This window comes from Cyrtonyx montezumae, unplaced genomic scaffold, assembly GCF_038088225.1.
Source record: "Cyrtonyx montezumae isolate F1298 unplaced genomic scaffold, pur_monq_1.0 scaffold_12, whole genome shotgun sequence".
NCBI lineage: Eukaryota > Metazoa > Chordata > Aves > Galliformes > Odontophoridae > Cyrtonyx > Cyrtonyx montezumae.
The window spans coordinates 21,432,236-21,454,272 of record NW_027071848.1 but is presented as its reverse complement, the minus strand read 5'-3'; the positions used below and the strand labels follow the sequence as shown (position 1 = coordinate 21,454,272).

General features: G+C 36.8%; 1 protein-coding gene across 1 annotated transcript in view; it reads left to right on the top strand.

Annotated features, from left to right (window-relative positions):
- TRPC4 (transient receptor potential cation channel subfamily C member 4) overlaps nt 1-22,037 on the top strand; it is a 145,635-nt gene that overhangs the window by 77,437 nt on the left and 46,161 nt on the right. The window contains exon 3 of the mRNA XM_065730255.1: nt 1,957-2,475. Coding sequence (XP_065586327.1) covers nt 1,957-2,475 — 519 coding nt within the window. The remainder of the gene's footprint in view (nt 1-1,956; nt 2,476-22,037) is intronic.

Sequence of the window (22,037 nt, the reverse complement as noted above, 5' to 3'; positions counted from 1 at the left end):
TAATTGGGTAAACTGTGATGGAATGAATTCCAAAATGTGTGCATCAGCCTTAGAGCCGAGTTTCTTTAAGATGAATTATTTTATAAACAAGGAGAAAAACAAGCAAGTTTTGAGTTAAAGAATCCCATACACAAGCCAATCACTGTAATACCATGTTGTTTAGAGTTGTGTCTCTGTTAACATTTCAGAGAAGATTGAGGTTAATGACATGTTACAATAGCTTTCAGTTCTGGCAGTGCTGAAAGCAAATAGTAGTTTAGTACTGTCAGACTGCACAAAGATGATAACATGATAAGTGACACAGGCATACCCTGTGCAAAGCACAATACATCTCTTCCAGAAACCCTCTGTTCAGCCAGATCACCAATAGCTCACTTCTTATGCAAATTTGAGCCACCACTGCCATTTTCATTTTCTAGCCTAAAAAGCATTGATTTACATATTTGTGATTCAGAGAGCAGGAAAAATGAATGTATGTGTGCTCACATGCTCTCTTCTTTGTCTGTGTAATGTGTAAGTAACAGAGAAGATAAATCTAAGATTGAATTAACCAGTGAGATTTGAGGATTGGAAGTGTCTCATTTTGCTCAGTGACATCACAGACGAGAGAAAACAGGTATGGATTTCTAATCCAGATTGAACTGGAATAATGAAGCACTCTGAAACAGATCCTGTGCCAACCTTAAAAGTGTCACGCAGCCAAGAGTATGTGTTCGAGACTGTGAGAAGGGATTCCATAGTGTTGACTCCACATGCCATCTCAGGTCTGGCCATCAATATGCTATGTCCAGACAGAGACTTTTTTCCCTAGAAATGTTTGATTACACTCCTGAAAGCTGGATCTGCACTTCTGAAATCCAGTCCATTTCACTTGAATAAGTGGCCACCTCTCAAATTCTCTCATTCAAGTAATCAGTTCTTCCGGCTCCTCTATTACAGCCTGACACATAGCACATCTCTTAAATGGATGCCATCCCACTGAGCAAACATGAGTAATTTTAAATGCAGAACTGCTAAAAATGTACAAAAAGCACAGTGTCTTCATTAGAAAGAGGTATAAAAAAAAAGCCATTGACTATGGATTTTAATTATCATCTATTTATTTTCAGCTTAATTTAATTCTAGTTTTATTTTCTCCTGCATTTCTGCCTGATTCTGTGCATTTATTTTTTTATTCCACTTCTTTCCCACACAAAGCTCTAAACATAGTTCATCTCAATTCATCCTAATACCATTTTTGCATGCTTTACCCATTTCTCATCAAGTTCTCTTCTTACCTATTTGCAGTTTTTCTACCTGGCAATGAGATCATTCTGCTGTCTTAAGACATACAACTTATGACTGTTTTCCTATAAGCAGAATATATTTGTCTGTACATGTGATTGTTAAACTGAGTCTTGATGTAGTGAAATCTTTGCAGTCAGTATCTTTGTTTCTCTACAGTCGTGTTTATAGCATTCTCCTTCTGAAAATGTATGTTTTCTTTCACACTGATATGCCATTTTTATTTTGCAACTCCATCTTGTTGTCTCCTGTTCACTACTTCCTTCAGAGAATCATAATTATGCTTCCATGACTCTCTCTTATAAAAGCAATATTAACCAGTGAGAAATTGGAAAGTATTTCCTTCTTTTTGAAAACTAGTGCTTCAAGACACCTGACAAGAACATTTGTGTTTGAGTTGTTTATTTAATCACTTGCACTAACAAATTGCTGCCTTGGACTATTTACATACAAACAGGTTTTATTAAAAATCAAACTCTTTTTTTGCAGTTTATTAATTGAACAGAGGCCATCTTGGCTACTTGAATTGTTATGTTTAAAGGGTTTCCTTCACCTCTGGCCAGAAGTAAAGATATGTCAGTGAGAATACAAGCTGGTTAATTATCTGTAGCATAATTTTCTGCAGCTCTCATTCAATTAAGAGGCCTCTAATAGTTTTTACCTTTTTTATAGGTCCCACCAATACTTCTGGACAAGCAGTTTTCAGAATTCACGCCAGATATCACACCCATTATTCTGGCTGCCCACACCAACAACTATGAAATCATCAAACTCCTTGTGCAGAAGGGGGTCTCTGTGCCCAGGCCACATGAGGTCCGCTGTAACTGCGTTGAATGCGTCTCAAGTTCAGATGTGGACAGCCTTCGGCACTCTCGATCTAGGCTCAATATCTACAAGGCTCTGGCGAGCCCATCCTTGATTGCTCTGTCCAGTGAGGATCCTTTCCTTACTGCTTTTCAGCTGAGCTGGGAGCTGCAGGAACTGAGTAAGGTTGAAAATGAATTCAAGTCAGAATATGAGGAACTGTCACGGCAATGCAAGCAATTCGCAAAAGATCTTCTGGATCAGACACGGAGTTCCAGGGAATTGGAAATTATTCTTAATTACAGAGATGATAATAGCTTGATAGAAGAACAAAATGGCAATGATCTTGCAAGATTGAAACTGGCAATTAAGTACCGTCAAAAAGAGGTGAGTGTGCTGGAGAATATTTAAGCATATTTAGTAGTAGTAATGTGCTAGCCTGAAGCTTACCCTTCTAAACTGAGACTAATTCTGCTGTTTTTCTTAATGGTCTCTTCTTTCTTCACATTTTTAATTACACATATTTGAGTAACTCTTAAGAGTCTGAAATGCTTTGCTGTAGCATGGATCTGAAGAATTTTTTCTTTTATACCTGAATAGACTCTCTCCTGTAGCTGTGCTCTGAGATGCTCGTCAATAGAAGGATTAGAAATGTATACAGCATACTTCAAAATAACTTCATTATTAATGAAGTTCGTATAAATAATAAACTTCGTATTAATTGTGCCTAACCCATGATACCTGGTCTAGGGAGCCTGCTTTGGCAGGGAGGTTGGTCTAGAAGATCTCTAGAGGTCCTTTCCAACACCTATAATTCTGTGAAATGAAAACGAAGCTATGTGTTTAGGTACTCATAAAATAATATAGTAACTTCTCTAGAGGTTTCTTCAGAACATATCTATGAGTATTATAAACAGACCATGAACCAGCAGGTTAATAGCAATGTACGACTACCAGAATTTTAACATTCCTAATGTTATTTTTGTTTGTGGTTTTTTTCAGAAAATTCAGAATAGAAATACCTGAGTATTGGTTTCCATAAGTTAAAAACTCATCACAGATATGTTTATTCAGTTTATCCCTGCATCTCTTTTAAAAATACTGAGGTTCTTATGTGCATGCAAAAGCAAGAGAATCACAATAGGAATATGTGTAATGAAGAATATTCTCATGAGATTTCCAAAACTTCATTCCTGCTGGAATTCATGTCAGAATGTATTTTTTTCATTTCATTTGGAACTTCTACATCATAAATGAAACGAAATGTTGAGTGTGTAGGCTAGGAAAAAAACCACAAACCTTTACTAATTAAAAAAGGTTGATTGTTCATGTTAGGTATGGTACCTGTTTTTTAAAAAAATCTGTGTTGAACTATTTTATCATTGCTAAATCTCTAATCTCTGAAATATAAAAGTATTAATATTTTATGTGAGAAAGATTTGCAGGAGCAATAACTAAATTTGTAGGGACTCTGTTGACCATTTAAAATATAATTTAGCAATGTTAAGATATCATGAAAGCAGAGACCTACTGAAGTACCAACAGAAAAATATCTGAATTGGTTTCTGATCTCATAATAAGTAATCTAACGTGGTTTTTTTTTTCCTTCTGCAAATGTACTGCATGATTTTTTAATTGTTTGTAGAATGTTTTAGGTAATGCATTCTTTGCCTTTGTAAATTAGTTTCACATGCTGCAGTTCTAGACTTTTCTTGTGACTATATTTTTGATCGCTTGAACTGCAAATTTTGTGTTAAAATGCATGGTTCTATAGTCATGTAAGAAATTCTAGTTTGATTAAACAGCTAGAATATGAAAACCTGATAGGTACAAAGCTTGAATTTTCTTAATTTGAGATCTAGACAGTGAGAGACATCTGTAGGGGGAAGATTATTTTAATATTTGCCTTTTATTCCCATACCTAATTAAATTGCAGTATTAAATCTGATTACACTTTACTGATTCTGTGTAATTGCAAACATTAAAGCAACATTGGTTGTTTATATATATATATATATATATATATATATATAACATATATTCTTCATTTCTATAAATATTTTCTACTATTCCTCCCGTTTAAGTCTCTCTGAAGTAAAATCAAATTTTATTAGATTCTTTATCTGTGCTCCTCAACATATTTGCGACTAGATCCTGAAGTGTTTGCAGGTGTTACTGATCAGTTGTTTTTCTTCTGATGATTAAAACAGTATTTCTGGTAAGTCAGGCACAAAGGCCAAGAAGCTTACCTCAGGCATAACAAATACTTGGATTCTAGCCATACTGGTAGATACAGATAATAATGAAAGTAGATAAGATGTTAAGGTGTTAAGGATGTTACAAGATGTTACAAGAGGTACCAAACCCAGCAGCCTCCAGGGCCTGGGGACTCTTTCACCCTGGTTCCTTTAGGCCAGCCTGTGGTATCTGGAGAACCCAGGGTCTCTCTTCCAGAGATAATGATCAACTGCTCAATGATCAGCATAATGATCAAAAGCTTGATACAGGACAGTCTCCTTGACTGCCTTCTCCTCTCCATTTTGTCATGTTTCTTCATTGATCATTCTCTTTCTCCCTCCTTAGATCTTTCCAGAAACATCATGTAACAAAGTTTATGTAATCCTATTCTTCTGATATGCCATAATAAGTTTCACACAATTTCATGAAGCCTATTATTCTCACGATAATGATGTTTTGACCTCCTGTTGCAAAGCTGAGGTTGACCCTAGTCAAAGCAGTTGTATATAGTCCTTTCATGGCCCATTTATCAGAATCTTGGTCTTCACCATTGCCTTTATTACCCTCTGGTTTCTGTTCTTCTGTGCTGAATGATTGCCTTTCTTTATTTTCTATTTCTGTTATGTTGATTAACCTTTAACCAGGTAATTATCAGATTCTCTCACATTTCACATTTCCTTAAGTGCTTGACTACCAGCAGAAGAAGAAACTCATAGTTTGTTTGAAAATGGCATGAGAAATATGTGGGATGAATTTTAAGTACCCTATATATATAATATATATATAATAACTACCCTATATTTATATAAAGTAATATATATATAATATATATAATATATATATAAAATTTAACCTGCTTAAAAATACAGATTTGGCTTCCTCTGCTCTATATATCTCAGCCACTAAGAATCAGCTTCTCACCACACACATTCCTATTCTAACAGGAGCAACCATAGATTTAACTTTTTTATTTGGGAGAAATATGCTTTTATATTTTTATTTTTCTGTTTTCCTTTTTCTTTTTCGTTCTCATAGCCTTTTCCTTCTTCTGTTTATCTTCCTTTGTTGTTGTTGTTTGTTTGCTTGAGATTTGTTTTGTTTTGTTTTGGGTTTTTTGGGGGGATAGTAAAATTCCAGATATTTTCTTTCATTTAAGTTGTATCTATTCCACAAAATGACAAAAACAAACAAACAAACAAAAAAAAAAACAAAAAAACCCAGCAGTAATACAATGTGTTTCATTGTCTTACTAACTGTCCCTAACATCAATCAATCTTTATTCACATTACCACCAAAACACAGTATGATAGTATATTAGGGTTGAGGTCAGAGTTCCATGAGTAAATGAACAGGTCTGATTGTTCAGAACATCCAGTCTAAGTCCAGAAAGTGCAACTCAAAATAACAAAATAATGAAGCATGAAGAAAGCTGTTCTAGAAACATACTACATTGTTTAGAAGTCAGAGTTCCCTTTTTTTCTTTCAAGTTTCAAATTAGACTACAAATTATTAGCAGTAATTCCTGTTGGCCTTAATAAGCAAGTGAGTATGGTGATTATTAGAACTAAATTTTGTAAACAACTGCAATAGGCTTTGGATAACACAACTTGGTTTAATCTCAGACACTAGACCGGTTAGGAACAGCAGATTGAGAGTTCTTGTGGGAGAAGCAGATAATTGAATGATAAGGAATTTTTGTGGTATAAAGAGAAGAAAATTGGCAAATATGAGAAAACTCCAGCTGGGAGTTGTTGAGGATCTTCCAAAATGATGTAGTGTTTGATTAAATATAGGTTCAGAAGTATCTTGTGATAAACAGAGGAAGATCATTAAAGTTGAAGTGATTAAGCAGTGCTCAGTGTAGTGGTCTGCAAGCCCCTGGTACCTTTGTATTATCATCTGTGGAATTCAAGAAAGCATACACATTCAGAAAATTAACTGATAAAACCGCTTAATTAATAAATATCAAGAGGGAAAGAGATGTACAGTCTCAAGTTTGCACTGCAGAATGATATCTGCAAGACTGTGGAGAATATTCTCACAGAATTGAGCAGCAGAATTAGAGAGTATATGTCAACACACATGTACTTACCAGCAATTTTATCTCAGCATAGCATGCAGGACAAACACCGAGGTACAACATTTGTTCTTTTAATTTTGTAGAGTGCTATTTGGTTGTAAGAAAAGAATTGCTAATGCTTATGATGCCAATTTCTACCATTTTTTCATCTTCAATTGGCAGCAAGTAACAGAGATTCCCTGATACCACCACTTTACATTGGGCACTCACTCTATACTATATAATATTATCTAGACTAAGGGAGAGTTTAATTCTGTAAAGGCTGTCACTTACATTCTCTGTGAACAGTGAGAGGTAGTTTCCTGTTTTCCTGAACCAAGTAAGAATATGCCTGATCCCACTGTTGTTTCATTCAAGTACATAGAAGAAATATTCCCAATCTTGTATGTGATTCACAAGCAAAAGTTATTCTCAGATGTCATGTATGACTCATATGTCATTCTGAATTAAAGCAAATTGCAAACCCTGGTGCAAAAATGCAATTAAATACTGGAGAATTGTGCAGTCTATAATAAGTAGATCGAATCATCCTTGCTGGTGATTACAGGGTGGATGTTGTGTCTTACATATTGAGACTTGTAATAAAGAAATCTCAGCAAAATCACAGTGTCTGCCACTATTCAATTAGCTTGTTTTAACTGTGGTTCTGCTTAGATATAATACATCTGTCTACACAAATGGGAAGAAGCATTTACTAAAATGCCTACTAATTGTCAACAATATCTGAAATGAAGAACAGGAGTATTAATAGACTGAATATATTAGATAAGAATGATTCTAGTTTTATGTGAACTTTTTTAGGGCAATGCAAAATATTGTACACGTAATGTATCTTTCTGTTTAGCCTGGCCTGCCTCATACTAACTGGTGACTGTCATTTAAGACGTAGTCATATGAGCTCAGAAATAGTAACAAGCTATGGTTGCCATTATTGGCAGTTCTGCTTTGGTATTAGATATTCGGTTATCAACCCGGAGAAAAAGAGAAATGTTTATTGATAAAATGATTATATTGCTTCACTTTTCAAAAGAATAGAGAATATCTGTTATGTTGTATTGTTTTGTTTTGCTCTTTTTCTGGTTTTTAGTTTACTGTGATCATTTTTCCCTTCCTCCATAAGTAGTAAACAAAAGACTAAGCCATCTTCTTCATCCCTGACTCCTAGGGTACCAGTCATTTGAGGAAAGAAATTTTAAAATACTCATCTATTAGAAATGGGTAAGAAACATGTTTGCAGATTCCACTTTTCCTGAGACTAAATTTGTGACCTTGCAGTCACCTTGTCTTCCTGATGGCACTATTGTTTTTATACAGAAGTATGGATTTTCTTACAATATTTACTGTGGAGGAACATCAGTTCTGCAGTAGATGAATGAGTGAAAAATAAAAAACAATGGTGTAAAGAAGGCAACACTCTCACATGGGTGGTGAGGAAATAACAAAGGTGGCAATAGAATTTGTGAATATTAGGAATGGACGTTTCTTTTGATCTCAAAGTATTTTGTAAAGGTTTGATTTAAAACATAGAACAGTTGCTAAATTTCCATCCCAGTTTCCAGTACATTTTTATAGAGCTGAAATATTGACTTTTACCAAAAATTTATCTACCTAACTTCAAAAACTTTCCTAAATGCCTCTTGCTGATCTTCTAGAAGTTCCTAGTTCCCAGGGTAGGCTTAGTTCTGAGCCACTGTAGTCACTGCAACCTTAAGAGCATGAATGGGCAAAGAAGTTGAGAAAAAGGAAAAAGACAATGGGTCTTACCAATTAGCATGGTTAAAGACCGTGCTCTAGATTTAATAGAGTACAGACGTTAATCATGAGAAGTTTATGGAAAATATTTTATGTAAATCAGGATCAAACTATCTTGCACATTTATGTGCAGGCAGACAAGAAATAAGACTGACATTCCCACAAATGAAAAATAGAATATATGTTATATATCAACTGTTTTTAACATAAACATGTAACTTAAAATGCACATCCAAGATTACTGATATAATAAATATCACTAGGTGATAATTGGTCAATTAATTCATAAGTAGAGTAATATGATAGTTATATTTCATGGATTTATTCTGGTTTTCTGGGAAAATCAGGATGCAAGATTTAAAAAAAAACAAAAACAAAAGAAAAGATTTGCTGAAAAATGCCATCACACATTCATCATCATCACTTTTTAATGAAAAATACAGTCCCACTGAAATATAAATGTTTCAAGATAGTGTCACAAATTCAGTGAAATTTTCAACGAAAACGTCATTTCAAATCTATCATTTCACACTGATGCCTAAACACTTTATTTCAGTAAAATATTTTGTTTTACTGTAGATTCTTCTCCATGTTCACTTTAACAGTTTTATAGTATTATTTATACCTAATATTACACATATAATTTTATTGTACAAAGCAGTATACATATGATACAAAGCAAAAATTATCCCTTATCACAATTGAGTATTTCAACAGTGACTAAACTAAAAAAATGTGAAAGTACTAAAATAAAAAGTTGACATCTCCTATGTAATGCGTTCTAATTGTTTGAACTGTCATTCTTCTGTAAATGCTGGCTTTTATTCTGATATGGAAGATAAAATATGTCTGCAAATACTGGAGATTTCCATACAGCTGCTCTGGCAGCAATGCAGTGTGGAAGTCTGAGTCAAGCTTTATGTCTCAGTGAATTTTCCTTTTGAATCACAGATTGATTTTGAGTGATTTTAGTAGCCATTATAATGAATTTCTAATTAAAATTCTTTGAGATAGAAAAACCTGAATTATTGACTATGTGAGGAGGAATGACTTTGGAGGCAGAACATCTAAGATTTGCCTTGTGTTTAAAAGAAAAACAATATGAAAGGTAAATGGAAACAGTGTGATGTTTTAGCCAGTCACTGCAGCTACGTGATTTGTCAGAGGACTGAAAAGGTGCAGTCAGAAGTTTCCATGAAAAGGAAAATAGCAAAACCCCACAAAGCACTGACTCTGATAATATTTGGACATTTTTAACACCAATGGAAGATGTGTTTAGTCTATGAATCCCATAACTAAAAGAAGTGATGTATGCAGGTTTGAGTAGATGTCTCCAAAAGACCTGTTTCTGCAGACTCTCAGCCATAGAATTCCAAAAGTTTGATAAACAGTTTGCCAGGTATTCTAAAGCTGCTCATATGTTTGCTTTGTAGATCATGTAAAAGTCTCTGTGTTTATAGATAATGACTCCTCAGACTGTTAAATAGCATAAATTATGAAAGTAGTTTATCTACTACACATGCTTAAAGTCTTCCTCTAATTAGTTATCTGTTAACATCAGAACCCAGTGAAAGCTGCAGTTATTGGTGCTAGGAAAAAAAAGTTCTTTAATTACAGAGTGGGAGCACATCTTTTTAAGATGAGGATTTAATTTTTCCTACATTTTAAACATGCAGTGAAGTGATCCTCCTAAAGTGAGTATGAAAATTCCTAACATCGTCAAGAGTGCTACAGAGGGAAATCCAGTCTACTTAAGATAAGATGTCTACACTGACTGTGGAGACATCTCTGCTCCCTTGGCTGGGTAAGGAAACAGGAAACTTCAATTAGAAGAATTACTTCATGAGCCATTGAAAATATAGATGCAAGTTAGATATTTTATTGGATCAACTGCAGGCTTTATCCTGTGTTAATGGAGATTTTAGATTCAGAAGGCACAGAGACCACATAAGGGGAAAGGAATTTCTGCACTAACTTTTTAATGATGTCTCCAAAGGCATCAGTAACCTTTGAATTCTATATCCTGCACACAAGTTCCAGTCATCTCATCAAAGTTCTTATTAAACTATTTATGGACTGAAACCATCATCTTGTTATTTTGAACACTTGTAGAAATAATTAAAGGAGACTTTCTGGTAATGAAGTACAGTGGCAATCTCTCATTTCAGTTCCTTTTTTGCTTCTTCCTTAAAATAAACATTGCTGTGATGTCTGCCTAAAGCAGGAGCAAGCAGTAGTGCATATCTTTAACTAGCTGTGACCAGCCTTTCTGTTAGGATGTGACTAGCAGCAATAGAAATTGGCTTTTTGTTTGAAGGAGTTACTATTAATGCACCAACAAACTTCCCTAGAGATCTGGGATACATTTAGCCCCAGGAACTTCTTTTTCCTACTTAAAGCCATACAGTTTTCACTTAACAAGCAAATTATGAGGGACAAAAATTCTTTGACATGTTGGGTAAATACAGTAGCACACAGTACTTTATTTGGAATGTAAACCTGTTTTACAGTCCTCTTTCCCTCCTTTCCACCCTCCACATACTTGCTGGCTGTCTGGCTGCTCTTCAGCAGCCCAGCAGGAGCACTCATCACATAGTTCAGGTTGATTAATTTTGCTGAGTGATGAGCACCGACATGAGCTGTGGAGGAATCTGCTGGCTGACTCTACTCCTCCCACAATCTCCATCAGTCCTTTCTGAGCACTACTATCTCTCCCTATTGCAGCTACTCCTTTGTGCTCCCTCCTCCAACTGTTGTAGCATACCATCAGCTGTGTTTCACTGTACTCCTCACCGAAAAGACCAGTATCTTCAAATAATTCATGTTACTTCAATTGTTGGCACCTGCCCTAGTAGCAAGAAGAGATCAAGATCACGTGGGCATCTATCTCAAAAGGGAGTATTTAACTCCTTTCTCATTTTTTCTGTTTCTTAGCTCCCTGGATGCTTTTATGCAACCTTTCGTTTCTCATGTATCTTGTAGGACTCTCACACAGAACTTTCTGTCCAAGATCTAGCCTTTCCATGTCTGTGCAAGGAGAAATTGAGCTAAGATAAAGTAACTGCTTAACGAGCACATTTGAATAGTTAGCTTGCCAAAAATTCTGCACACTGTTGCAGTGGAATATTTTCCCCTGCTTCACAGATCTCTCTCCATTAAGATAAATGTTTATTGAATAAAACAAGAAAAGCAAACTTATTTTAGTCACATCTGCTTGTTCTTTTCACCAACCTTCTTTATGCTTCATTAGATATTCACAGAGCATTGCTCTCTTCCCTTTTGAACCCTGATTTTTACTATAGGTCTTAGCCATTGAGTTTAAAATAATCCTTCATGGCTTCCATGAATATATGCATCCATTATTAAAGAGAAGATTTATTATAAAAAAAAAAAATCCAGTTATATCCAATTCAGTCATGTCTAAGAAGAGATTAGTACTTTCCAGTGGAGAATAAGTCTTCCTGAACTTTATAGCTCCAGGAATTAAAATAGAAAAAATGAAGAAGTATTCAATATGGCTCTAGCATGAAAAACAAAAACTTAACATTTATGAAAGTCGTGTAAATCTAAAGCTTGACTGGTGGCATTTGAAATTCTGGGGGCTTGTGCGTACTGAAAACAAAATGTTCCCACAAAACTATTAAAAAGTCCTACTTACAGAGGTGCTTGGCTTCCTTCTGAAAAAAAACAGGATGACATTACTCTTCAGTCCATTCCCTTTTTACCATATCACTCTCAGGCCATATCCTTTGCATGGTCCAGCAGTGGACATTCTACTCACGTACTCTAACCCAAGAACTGATCAATTCTGATGATCACGGAAATTAACACAAGAAAGGTAAAATTGCCAGCAGTCTGATAATGTTTATTTAAACTTTGATTTTTCACAATCCATTGCTAAATGATTAGTCCAAATATTAGAATAGGCTTCAGCTAATTGTTTGAATTGAATGAGACAGCTGAGAAATTTAGGAATGTCTGTGTTTTGTTTTGTTTTGTTTTGTTTTGTTTTGTTTTGTTTTGTTTTGTTTTTTGGACACCTAAAATATACCTGGAGACTCTAATTATATTATTATTGTACTGTCCCAGTAGTTTTCCTTTGAAATATATTTTTATCTCCTTTCTCCAATTTACAGGTATACTCCAGGAATTTCAGTATCCATGTCCATTTCTTCTTCATAATAATTATTACTATTTTCTCCCTAACACTTTTTTCTTACTCAATTGCAGAGACTTCTGCATTTTTCATTGTTCTCACAGGGCTGATATTACTGATCCCTTTCACTGCAGCTGTTTTTTGCCAGTCATACATGTGGCTACACTACAGAACGAGGTACTGTCATGAACAAATATAAAACAACCAATTTTTGTTCTACTTCCATGATGCTTTATATTTACTTGTAATTTCACTTCCATTTATATAACACTAGACTACAGAGCCTGACACAATTTAAAAGAAGTGTATTGAATTAAAATAAGAAGAGGGGAGATGTTAAAGCACAATATTTTTCAATGCCATTTTCCTTTTACAGTTCATTTAGCCTGACAGTAAGTGAAATAGACCATGTAGACTGTTATATGTGTTGCAAGCTGCTCTGCAGACATACTCAAGAACTGGTCTGTTTATCTAATAAGTGCTTTGGATCATTTTTTCTTTTAGCCTATCAAATGCTTAGCAAGCCCAGGGCAAAGAGCTGAGATTGCAAACATCCTGGCTTTTATGCCTCATATTAGGTGTGTCAGGGACTCAACAGATTAATAGTTTTCATTTTAACAGTAACTTTTTTTTTACTGCACGATGTATCTCAGTCATGTGAAGATGCGTTGGGTACATTCTGGAATGTCAAAAGGTACATGGTATGGAGGAATTGAGAACTCTTTGGAGTCAACTGTTGTTTATAGATGAGCTCTGTGTGTAAACTTCTGCTATTGTACCTAAATTAAGCTCAACAGCTCCTGGTGAATTTTTCAGCTGAACAAACACTAGAGATCTATTTTTTTTCCTAAACATGCATCTAGTGTTGTCTGAGAAAAATTAAGCTGTAATTAAAGATGGTAGATATGCTGCAATTGCTGTAGCAGATACATACCCTTCCATAGAAGGAAAACTTAAAAATTTTGGTTACAACAACCCCAGGAAACCCTAGAGGCTTGGGGAGGAGTGGCTGGAAAGCTGTCTGATAGTAAGGGACCTTGATGTGTTGATGAACAGTCAGCTAAATATGAGCCAGCAGTGTGCCTGTGTGGCCAAGAAGGCCAATGGCATCCTGGCCTTTTTCAAGGATAGCGTGGTGAGCAGGACTAGGGAAGTCATCCTCTTCATGTACTCAGCACTGGTGAGATCCCACCACGAGTACTGTGTTCAGTTTTGGGCACCTCAATACAGAAAGGATATTGAGGTGCTGGAGCAAGTCCAAAGAAGGGCAACAAGGCTGGTGAAGGGCTTGGAGAATATGCCCTATGAGGAGGGACTGAAGGAACTGGGGCTGTTTAGACTGGGGAAGAGGAGGCTGAGGATATGCCTTACAGCTCTCTTGAAATTCCTGACAGCTGATTGCAGTGAGGAGGGTTGGTCTCTTCACACTGGTGAAAGGTGACAGGATGAGGGGAAATGGCCTCAATTTGTGCCAGGGGAGGTTTAGGTTGGATGTAAGGAAAAGCTTCTTCACAGAAAGGGCTGTGAAGCATTGGAATAGGCTCCCCAGGGAGGTGGTTGAGTCACCATCCCTGGATGTGTTTAAAATCCGCCTGGATGTTGTGCTCAGGGACATGATTTAGCATAAGGTTGTTAGAATTACAGTAGTATGGTTTGGTTGTAGTTGGACTTAATTGTGAAGGTCTTTTCCAACCTGAGCAATTCTATGATTCTATGCTTTGTCTCTTTTTTATAGGTAACTGAATTGTAGCTCCAGATGTGAGCTGAATTTCTTCCTGGGATTCATTGTGTGTATTAATTGTATGATCTCTAATGATAGGAACTTGAGTAGTGTTAAGTAAATCTTGCTACTGGCATGTACCTTAATTTGAGTATTTTGTTATCTAAGTGGATCCCTAGTCTGTGGTAATCATTCATGGAATGTAATAGTCACTTACAGAAGCATATTCTATTCGAAAATGAGATTATTTCCTCTTTCCTCTTCTTTCTATAGCTGAAGGTAAAATGGAATTTTTTGTTAATTTTTTTTTTTTGTGCCCAGTTTTGCAACTTTCAAAGGTTATCTGGAATGTTGTAATCTACTAGTGATATAATAGAAAGAAAAACACCTTCTAGTATCATTATTTTCTGCTGTCATGTGCCCCAGTGTTTCTTAGGGAAAATCAAGTTGCACAGTTATGTGGTTTGATGAGAACATTGTTTTTTTAATAGCCAGTTATGCATTGTCACTTACTACTGGTGTTGACCAGCTCCATATAGCTTTGTGTCAATTCAAGGTGGGTTGTTTTTCCCATCCTAGGCATATATGAATGAATAGTATCTTGTCAGGACTAAGTTGCAAAAATTTTTTCCGGTTCTCCCCTGACACAAAGAATCCACCAGTATTTCCACTCAGGTCTTTTTTTGTTTCATTATTTGATTAAATTCTGTGATCTCTGTGGTACTTCAACATAAAGTGATTTATTCCTTTCTTCTTTAATTCAGGCCATTCCATTCTAATTTGATATTTACTGTTTTAATTACTGCACTTATACAAGATACTCTCAGAGAAAGATGCAGAGCAAAATGCTAAGGAAAGTTTGTTGAAATATTTTACAAAAACAAAACATTTTGAGGAAAGATGTTTTCAAAAGTGCCAGAGAGAGAATTGGCTTAGTGTAGGTTCAGCATTTGCTAGCAAGAAAGATGATAAGGAAATATTTTCATAGAATGATTTTAAGAACTGAGGAAAAACAAAGGTAAATGAGTATGAATATGAAGAGAAATGAATCAGGAAGCTGAACATCTTCTAGCTTGTTATTTATTACATCATATCATAATATTTCTTTCATAATATGGAAAAAAAATTGAGCATCCTTATCTTTTATAGCAGATGGTCATTGCCGATCTTCAGTAATTAGAAACTGCTGAAAGTGCAATCAATGTACCTGTGTTCTGTTTCTCAAGTACAGGATCTAGCTCATTATTTTTTTAGGCAGATGAAGAGGAAAGGAATGTTTTACACTGCCTGCTGTGAAGAAAAGATAATAATATTTAATGATTAGGGTAATGTATTCATTTAAATTAGAGGTTGTTCTAAATAGGTAGCCTTAAGGGCTTCATTAGCAACCTTGTTAGGGTTCACAGAAAGACATGACTCAGTTATGCAGCATTTGACATTAAGTGAGGCTGAAAGTGTTAAGGAAAGTAAAAAATGTTTGGTATGCTATTAATAAAACTAGTTCAAGCCTTGGATTCTGGGTGGGTTTTTTTGTTTGTTTGTTTTGTTTTGTTTTGTTTCTCCTTTTAATAGAATGCAGTGCTGTTTCAATAGCTGTCCTTGCAGTGTGTTGGTCCTGAGTTTTTCTACATAACTTCAAATATTTAACTAAGTTACCAGTCAAATTCAGCCTCATATCCCTTCCTGATGGGAAGAGATAGATATCTCCAGACAACAATTCAGGATGTCTATGAAGAGAATCATTTTTGGCACCACCTACAGTCAGTCACTCTACCACCTGTTTGTACGGCGACAGGGGGCGACATGCTCTGTGTGGAGCCTCAGCTGTGTGCCAGGATCCCAGGGTAGATAGTGACTGCCACCACCAATCAATCTCCCTCTCACAATCCTTTATGGTCCTCAGCCTCTCCACCTCCTCCTTCAGGCAGACCACAAGATAAGTCATTTACCTGGTCACACCTTACACAAGTGCTGCCTCCATCGCCTGGCACTGCAAAGGCCAGGCTTTGGCACTCATCATAGCCAGTGACCTGTACACTAGCGTGCTGTTTTGGTACCTCAGTCTGGGTCTCCACACTCTTCTTATCTGCAGCCTTCCTCATATGTGTGCAGGGGACCTATGTCTGGGTCTCCACATTTTTCCTGGCAGTAGCCTTCTGCCAGGGGACAGCCATGGCAAACCAGTAGACCCACTAACACTAGCATAAATTAGAATAGCCTTTACAAGGGTGTGAATGAACAACCCCGCCCTGCTACTGGTAGTGCTGGCTCTGCCCTCCCCCGTTAACAGGTCACTCCTTTTCAGTGACAACAACAGTGACAGTACTCCTCTTCGTCTTGGTGGGCAGTGCCCTCCCAGAGGCTCTTTCTGGGCAGTGGGCGCGGATGGAGAGCCATTGCCCTGGCAACACCCCCGCCGCGTCAGCTGCTCTCATGAGGGCTGCTGGGCTGCTTTGATGCCTCGGGAATCCCTGGATGAGGGAAACTGAGCAAATCCCCTGTGCACCCCGTGATCAACCGCCTCGACTCTGGCTCCGAAGCAGCGAACCTCAGTGATCACACGACAACCTCAGGCAGCTCTGCAGACTCAGGACAGATAGGCTAGAAAGTAGTATGAAGGAAAAGGATCCAGGAGTGTTAGCTGATAGCCAGCTGGACACGAGTAAACAGTGTTCCCAGATCAACAAGATGGTCATAGGTATTCTGCCTTGTATCAGGAATAGTGCAGCCAGTAGGAGCAGGGAAATAATCATCTCCCTGTACTCAGCACTACTGAGGCTCCACCTTGAGTACTAAGTTCAGTTTTGAGCCCCTCACTACAAGAGAGACATTGAGACATCAAAGCCCTGGAAAAAGTCCAGAGAAAGGCAATGAAGCTGTAAAGGCTTTGGAGCACAAGTCTTATGGGGAGCAGCTGAGGGAACTGGGATTTTACAGTCTGCAGAAGAGGAGATTCAGGGGAGACCTTATCTCTTTCTACAACTACCTGGAAGAAGGTTGAAATGAGCTGGGGATCATCTTCTTCTTCCACTTAACAGTGATAGGACATGAGGGAATGGCCTCAAGTTGCACCAGGGGAGGTTCACATTGAATATTAAGAATTTAATCTCTGAAAGAGTGGTGAAATATTGGATCAGGCTGCCCAGGGAAATGGTGGAGTTGCTGTCTCTGGAGGTGTTTAAGAAAATGGTAGATGTAGTACTTAGGAGCATGGTTTAGTGGGTAGCTATAGGTGGACAGTTGACTAGATGCATAAGTAGGGGGTATGTGAAGAGGATGTACTATCTAAATTTAAATTACAGTTTACGTAGAATCTTCAATGTTTTTGTGAGTTTCTTTGGCATTTTCTTCTCTGTATTCAATTTTCTTTTTCTATACCACAAGTTTCTGTGTTCTTAATTAGGTCTGATTTTTAAATAAATATAGTTTAGGGAATCATGACTTTGTGTATACAATCAGTATGCATCTCCTTAACACAATTGGAGAATGAAGAAGAAGCAGTGGAAAATACTCCTTTGTAAGGATTAAAGAGTAGCTGTTTTTTAGAAACATACCCTTTCTGACTTGCTGAAGCAAAAGCTGGAGTATACATGTCATGCAGTGACAATAGACTTCAGAATGTATTTATTTGACAATGAAAAAATTGTAATTACTCGAAAAATAATATTCCTTTGTCCTATAGGGACTAAAACAGTGTTTGCTTATATCATTGCATGCACTCAGTATGCCTCTTCCACATCTAGCTTTTGGCAAATGGGATCTTTGTCCCACATTTAAAAAAAAATGTATGCACATCTGTCTGATGCTATAACCCAGTGTGTTCTATTTAATCTCCATAAGAATATCCGTGCAAGTTGGACAAATGAAAGCATGTTCTGAACTATCCAGTTTCGAAGAGCTTGCAGTATTAGAAATAATAGTCTAGAACTGAAACACACCACACAATTCAGCAAAATATAAGTACAAGTAATTACTGTTTGAGAATTTCTCTGTACAGCAGTAGGAGAGCAGACTGTAACCCAGCCCTGGAAACAAGTGACACTAAGGTAATCTTTTGAAAACCGGCTACAGACAGTTGAAGATTTGCCCTGCATAAAGCCAGATAGAGAAAACAAAACTTGACCCAGGCAAGAGCAAATAGGTGGTGTAAATGACAGACCCAGGACTCAAACTCAGTCACTGTTTGCCTTATTGGTGTAACTGTACACTGAATATCCCTAAAAGTGATTCATATGTAAAAACTCAAGGAAAGAAGGCTTTTTGTTGGTTCTTTTATTTGTTCTGGTCCTTTACCATGAAAGAAACCAGCAGTATTCTGATATTTTTTTATGGAAACAGTGAGAGTATCTCCAGTGCTTCCTTGAAATGACTATATTGTTTATAGAACAGACTATAATGTTAATCCACAAATAGAAAAGCTTCATAAATAAAAAGGACTACAAAGAACTGTCATTATTTCTCCAATCTGTCAGATACCTGGTACACAGAATTTCATAAATAGCTGTTATAAAAATCTTGTTATGGGGTAGAACATTATTTCTTAGGTCTGTTCACAAGAGAATGACATTTTCTTGAACTTGCTCTTAAGTGTAAACAAGCTTTTGTAAAGCATGGCTTTTGAGTGAGCAATTATACTCCCTGAAACCCTTCCCAAGATTCATATTATGTGTTTAAAGCACAGAAAATGCACATGGTGGTTGTCAGCTTGCCTTTAAGAACACACACAAAGCAAAACTGGGAAAGAAGGTAAATAGCACAGGTCATGAAGTGATGAAAAACATCTTATCTGAAGGTTAGAAGAATAGTTGTTGAAGGCTACACTTCACATACAATTGATAATCTGCTGCAGATCTATTACAAAATATGTATTTATCCAGCAGATGGTCTCAGTGTAATGCTCACTGACAGTCTGCCCAAGTTCAGTTCATTTTCAACTCAGTCTTTGTACAGAGACTAGTTGATTAATCTGATTTTTCAAGTAAATGCATATTCAAATTAGACAAGAGAACTTAAAGATGAAAAACACTGAAACATTTGAAGAGAAAGCAGATTGAGTGACTGTATACATTCAGTTCATTACTATTAATAAAACTGAAAAACTAGACCTCCCTACAACATATTAATAGAAAAATTTCTAGAGAAAATATGGAGTTTATTGCTTTATTCGGTTTGAATGAATTTGTCCTTATTCTGTTTATTTATTTTTCTGTTATCTCCCTTATTATGTATTCAGTCAAGCCTTCAAACATGCATTAAGCTTTCCAAAGGTTGTTTCTCTTCATAGAAACAGACAGAGCCTGAACATTGAGAAAAGAAGGTGGAAAAGGAAGAGGAAGAGGGAAAGGGAAAGAAATGGTTTACATGATCTGTATACTATGAGTAGTGCATATTATTCTCCCTGTGTTAATATATGAAGTTGCTTAGAATAAACATTGATTTTGGTCTCCTGAAAGGAACTGGGACATCTGAGTTTATAAGCAAATGTGTTTATAATCTCATTTGATTCAGTGATAGAATGAGTACTGGAAAAATTATGCACTGTTGTTTCTATTTTCTTATCAGTTAATTTTTTTTTGCAAACACTATTACCAAACTTATTGTCAGAGATACGCATAAAACACTTTGAGAGTAATAGGGTTAAAGGGATGAAAAAATAAGAAAATATTTTGACTATTATTGCAGCACAAATGTTTGGAATATTTGAAATGGTTTTTATGTCTTTGGAAATAATATGATTCAGTGATATCAGGCAAACAGGCTCTGCCTCTTTTCAAATGGAATAGGCATCCATGAAAAAGATCTTAGCAATACTTAGAATTTCTAGAAAAGGAATTTAAATCTATGTAAGTTAATTCAATGTGTAAACACAACTACTATGGCTCTTACTAGAAGTTCTGTTTCAGTGAACGTGGGATCATAAAAATACTTGCCTAAAAAATGCCTTTCGAGATCATCTGGTTTGACCTCCTGCTCAAAGCCAGGCTAACACCAAAGTTAAATCAAGGCTTTAGGAACTTCCCAGTCAGCTCCCAAGGATGGAGATTCTGCATCGTCCCATCACATCCAGTGCTTAATTTCTCTAATAGGGAATAACATTTTCTTTAGGTACAACTAGAATTATGTATGCTGCATTGTAACCATCCTCATCGTTCATATTGTACTTCTGAATTCCCAGTTCCAAAATGACGGGGAATTGTCACCTGGACACTTTTGTACAGTCTTCACAGGCTGAGTCTTATTTAGCTACTTGCTTACTATTGTTCCCATGTCCACTCATGCAAAGCTGGACCACCAGTTCTAGCACATACTGTTGCATGAGGTTCTTCTGTCACAGGAGTTGCCTTGCCTTTTAGATTGTCAAGCAGGTTGTCTCTGTGAAAACAGGAATCCAAACTAATGACGGCAAATTCATATTGTATTGTCTCTGTAGATACAAAGTGGAATTGTAAAACAGTTTCTTGCTATAAAAATTCAAAATAGAATCCAGAAGTATTTAGCCAACATCTCAGTCATGAAGTTTTGATCTATTTACTTGCTTGTCTCAAAACCAAATATCTAAATGAGTTTTCTTTACCACTGGGAAGACTAACAGGGCTATTCATGCGCAACTGAGCTTTCTTTTCAACGGCTGATAACTTTTCTAAGCAATTAATCAGAATCATCACAATTACAGATAAGCCTTTACTAATTGGATATTTAATAATATTATGTGTGTTTATTCATTTAAAAAAAAAAGTAGCAATGAATCAAATGGAGAGCCTTTTCTTGTTTCACTGTGTCAAAAAGGAAATTTAAAATGTTAAAATTAAAAACTGCAATGTCATTGTACATTTGTTAATTATTTTAATGAGGTATTTCAGTCTTTACTTTCATGTTTTCCCTTTATTCTCCCTTCTTCCTCACATACTCTAAATCAAACTATAGGATAAGTTGGGCTAAGAGAAACCTGATGAGGTTCAACAAGAGCAATTGTAGATTTCTGCATGTGGGGAGGAATAACAGCATGCACTAGCATGGATTAGGGGCTGACCTGCTGGAGTGGAACTTTGGAGGGAAGGACCTAAAAGTCCTGGTGGGCAATGGAGTGTCCATGACATAGCATGCCCTCGTGGACAAGAAGGCCATTAGAATCTTGGGGTGCATTACAAAGACAGTGGCCTGTAGGTCAAGGGAAGTGATTCTTCCCTTCTACTCTGCCCCGGAGAGGCCACAGCTGGAGTACTGCATCCAGTTTTGGGCTTCTCAGTTCAAGAAAGACAGAGATCTCCTAGAATGATTCCAAAGGTGGTTAGGGGGTGTGGATCATCTCCCAGATGATGAGGAAAGGAAGAGACACCTCAGGCTGTTCAGCCTGAAGAAGAGATGGCTGAGAGGGAATCTTACCACTGTTTATAAATATCTAAGGTCAGTGGGGGTGGACATCTTTCAGTGGTGTGCAGCAATAGAACAAGGGTCAATGGGCAGAGTCTGCAACATGAGAAGTTCCACCCTAACACAAGGAGGAATTTCTTTACTGTCAAAGTGATGGAGTTCTGGAACAGACTGTTCAGAGAGGTTGTGAAGTCTCCTTCTCTGGAGATATTCAAGACCCTTCTGGACACCCTCCTGTGCAACTTGCTGTGGAGAACCTGCTTTAGCAAGGAGTTGGACTCAGTGATCTCTAGAGCCCCTACAATTCTATGTCTGCGTCCATAAGTACAAAAAACAGTTATTGCATTCTGTTCCCTGTGAGAGCTGTGTGAACTCTGGATTTTATGAAGGCATCTATGCTATGAATTTGTTTTGCTGTCGGGACCTGACCTGGTGCTGGTGGGCTCTGGTGCTATAATCCTGAGTGTACTGGTTACGTCCCTTAATCACAAAGCTGTAGACAGAACTGAGGCAAAGCTGACCCAGTGGTTTGTTTCCTGGAAGAAGTATGACTATAATGACAACCTTCTCCAGTCAGCACTAAACTTAAACAGGGTAGACTTGAAAGTATTCACAGTAATTGGCTCAGAACT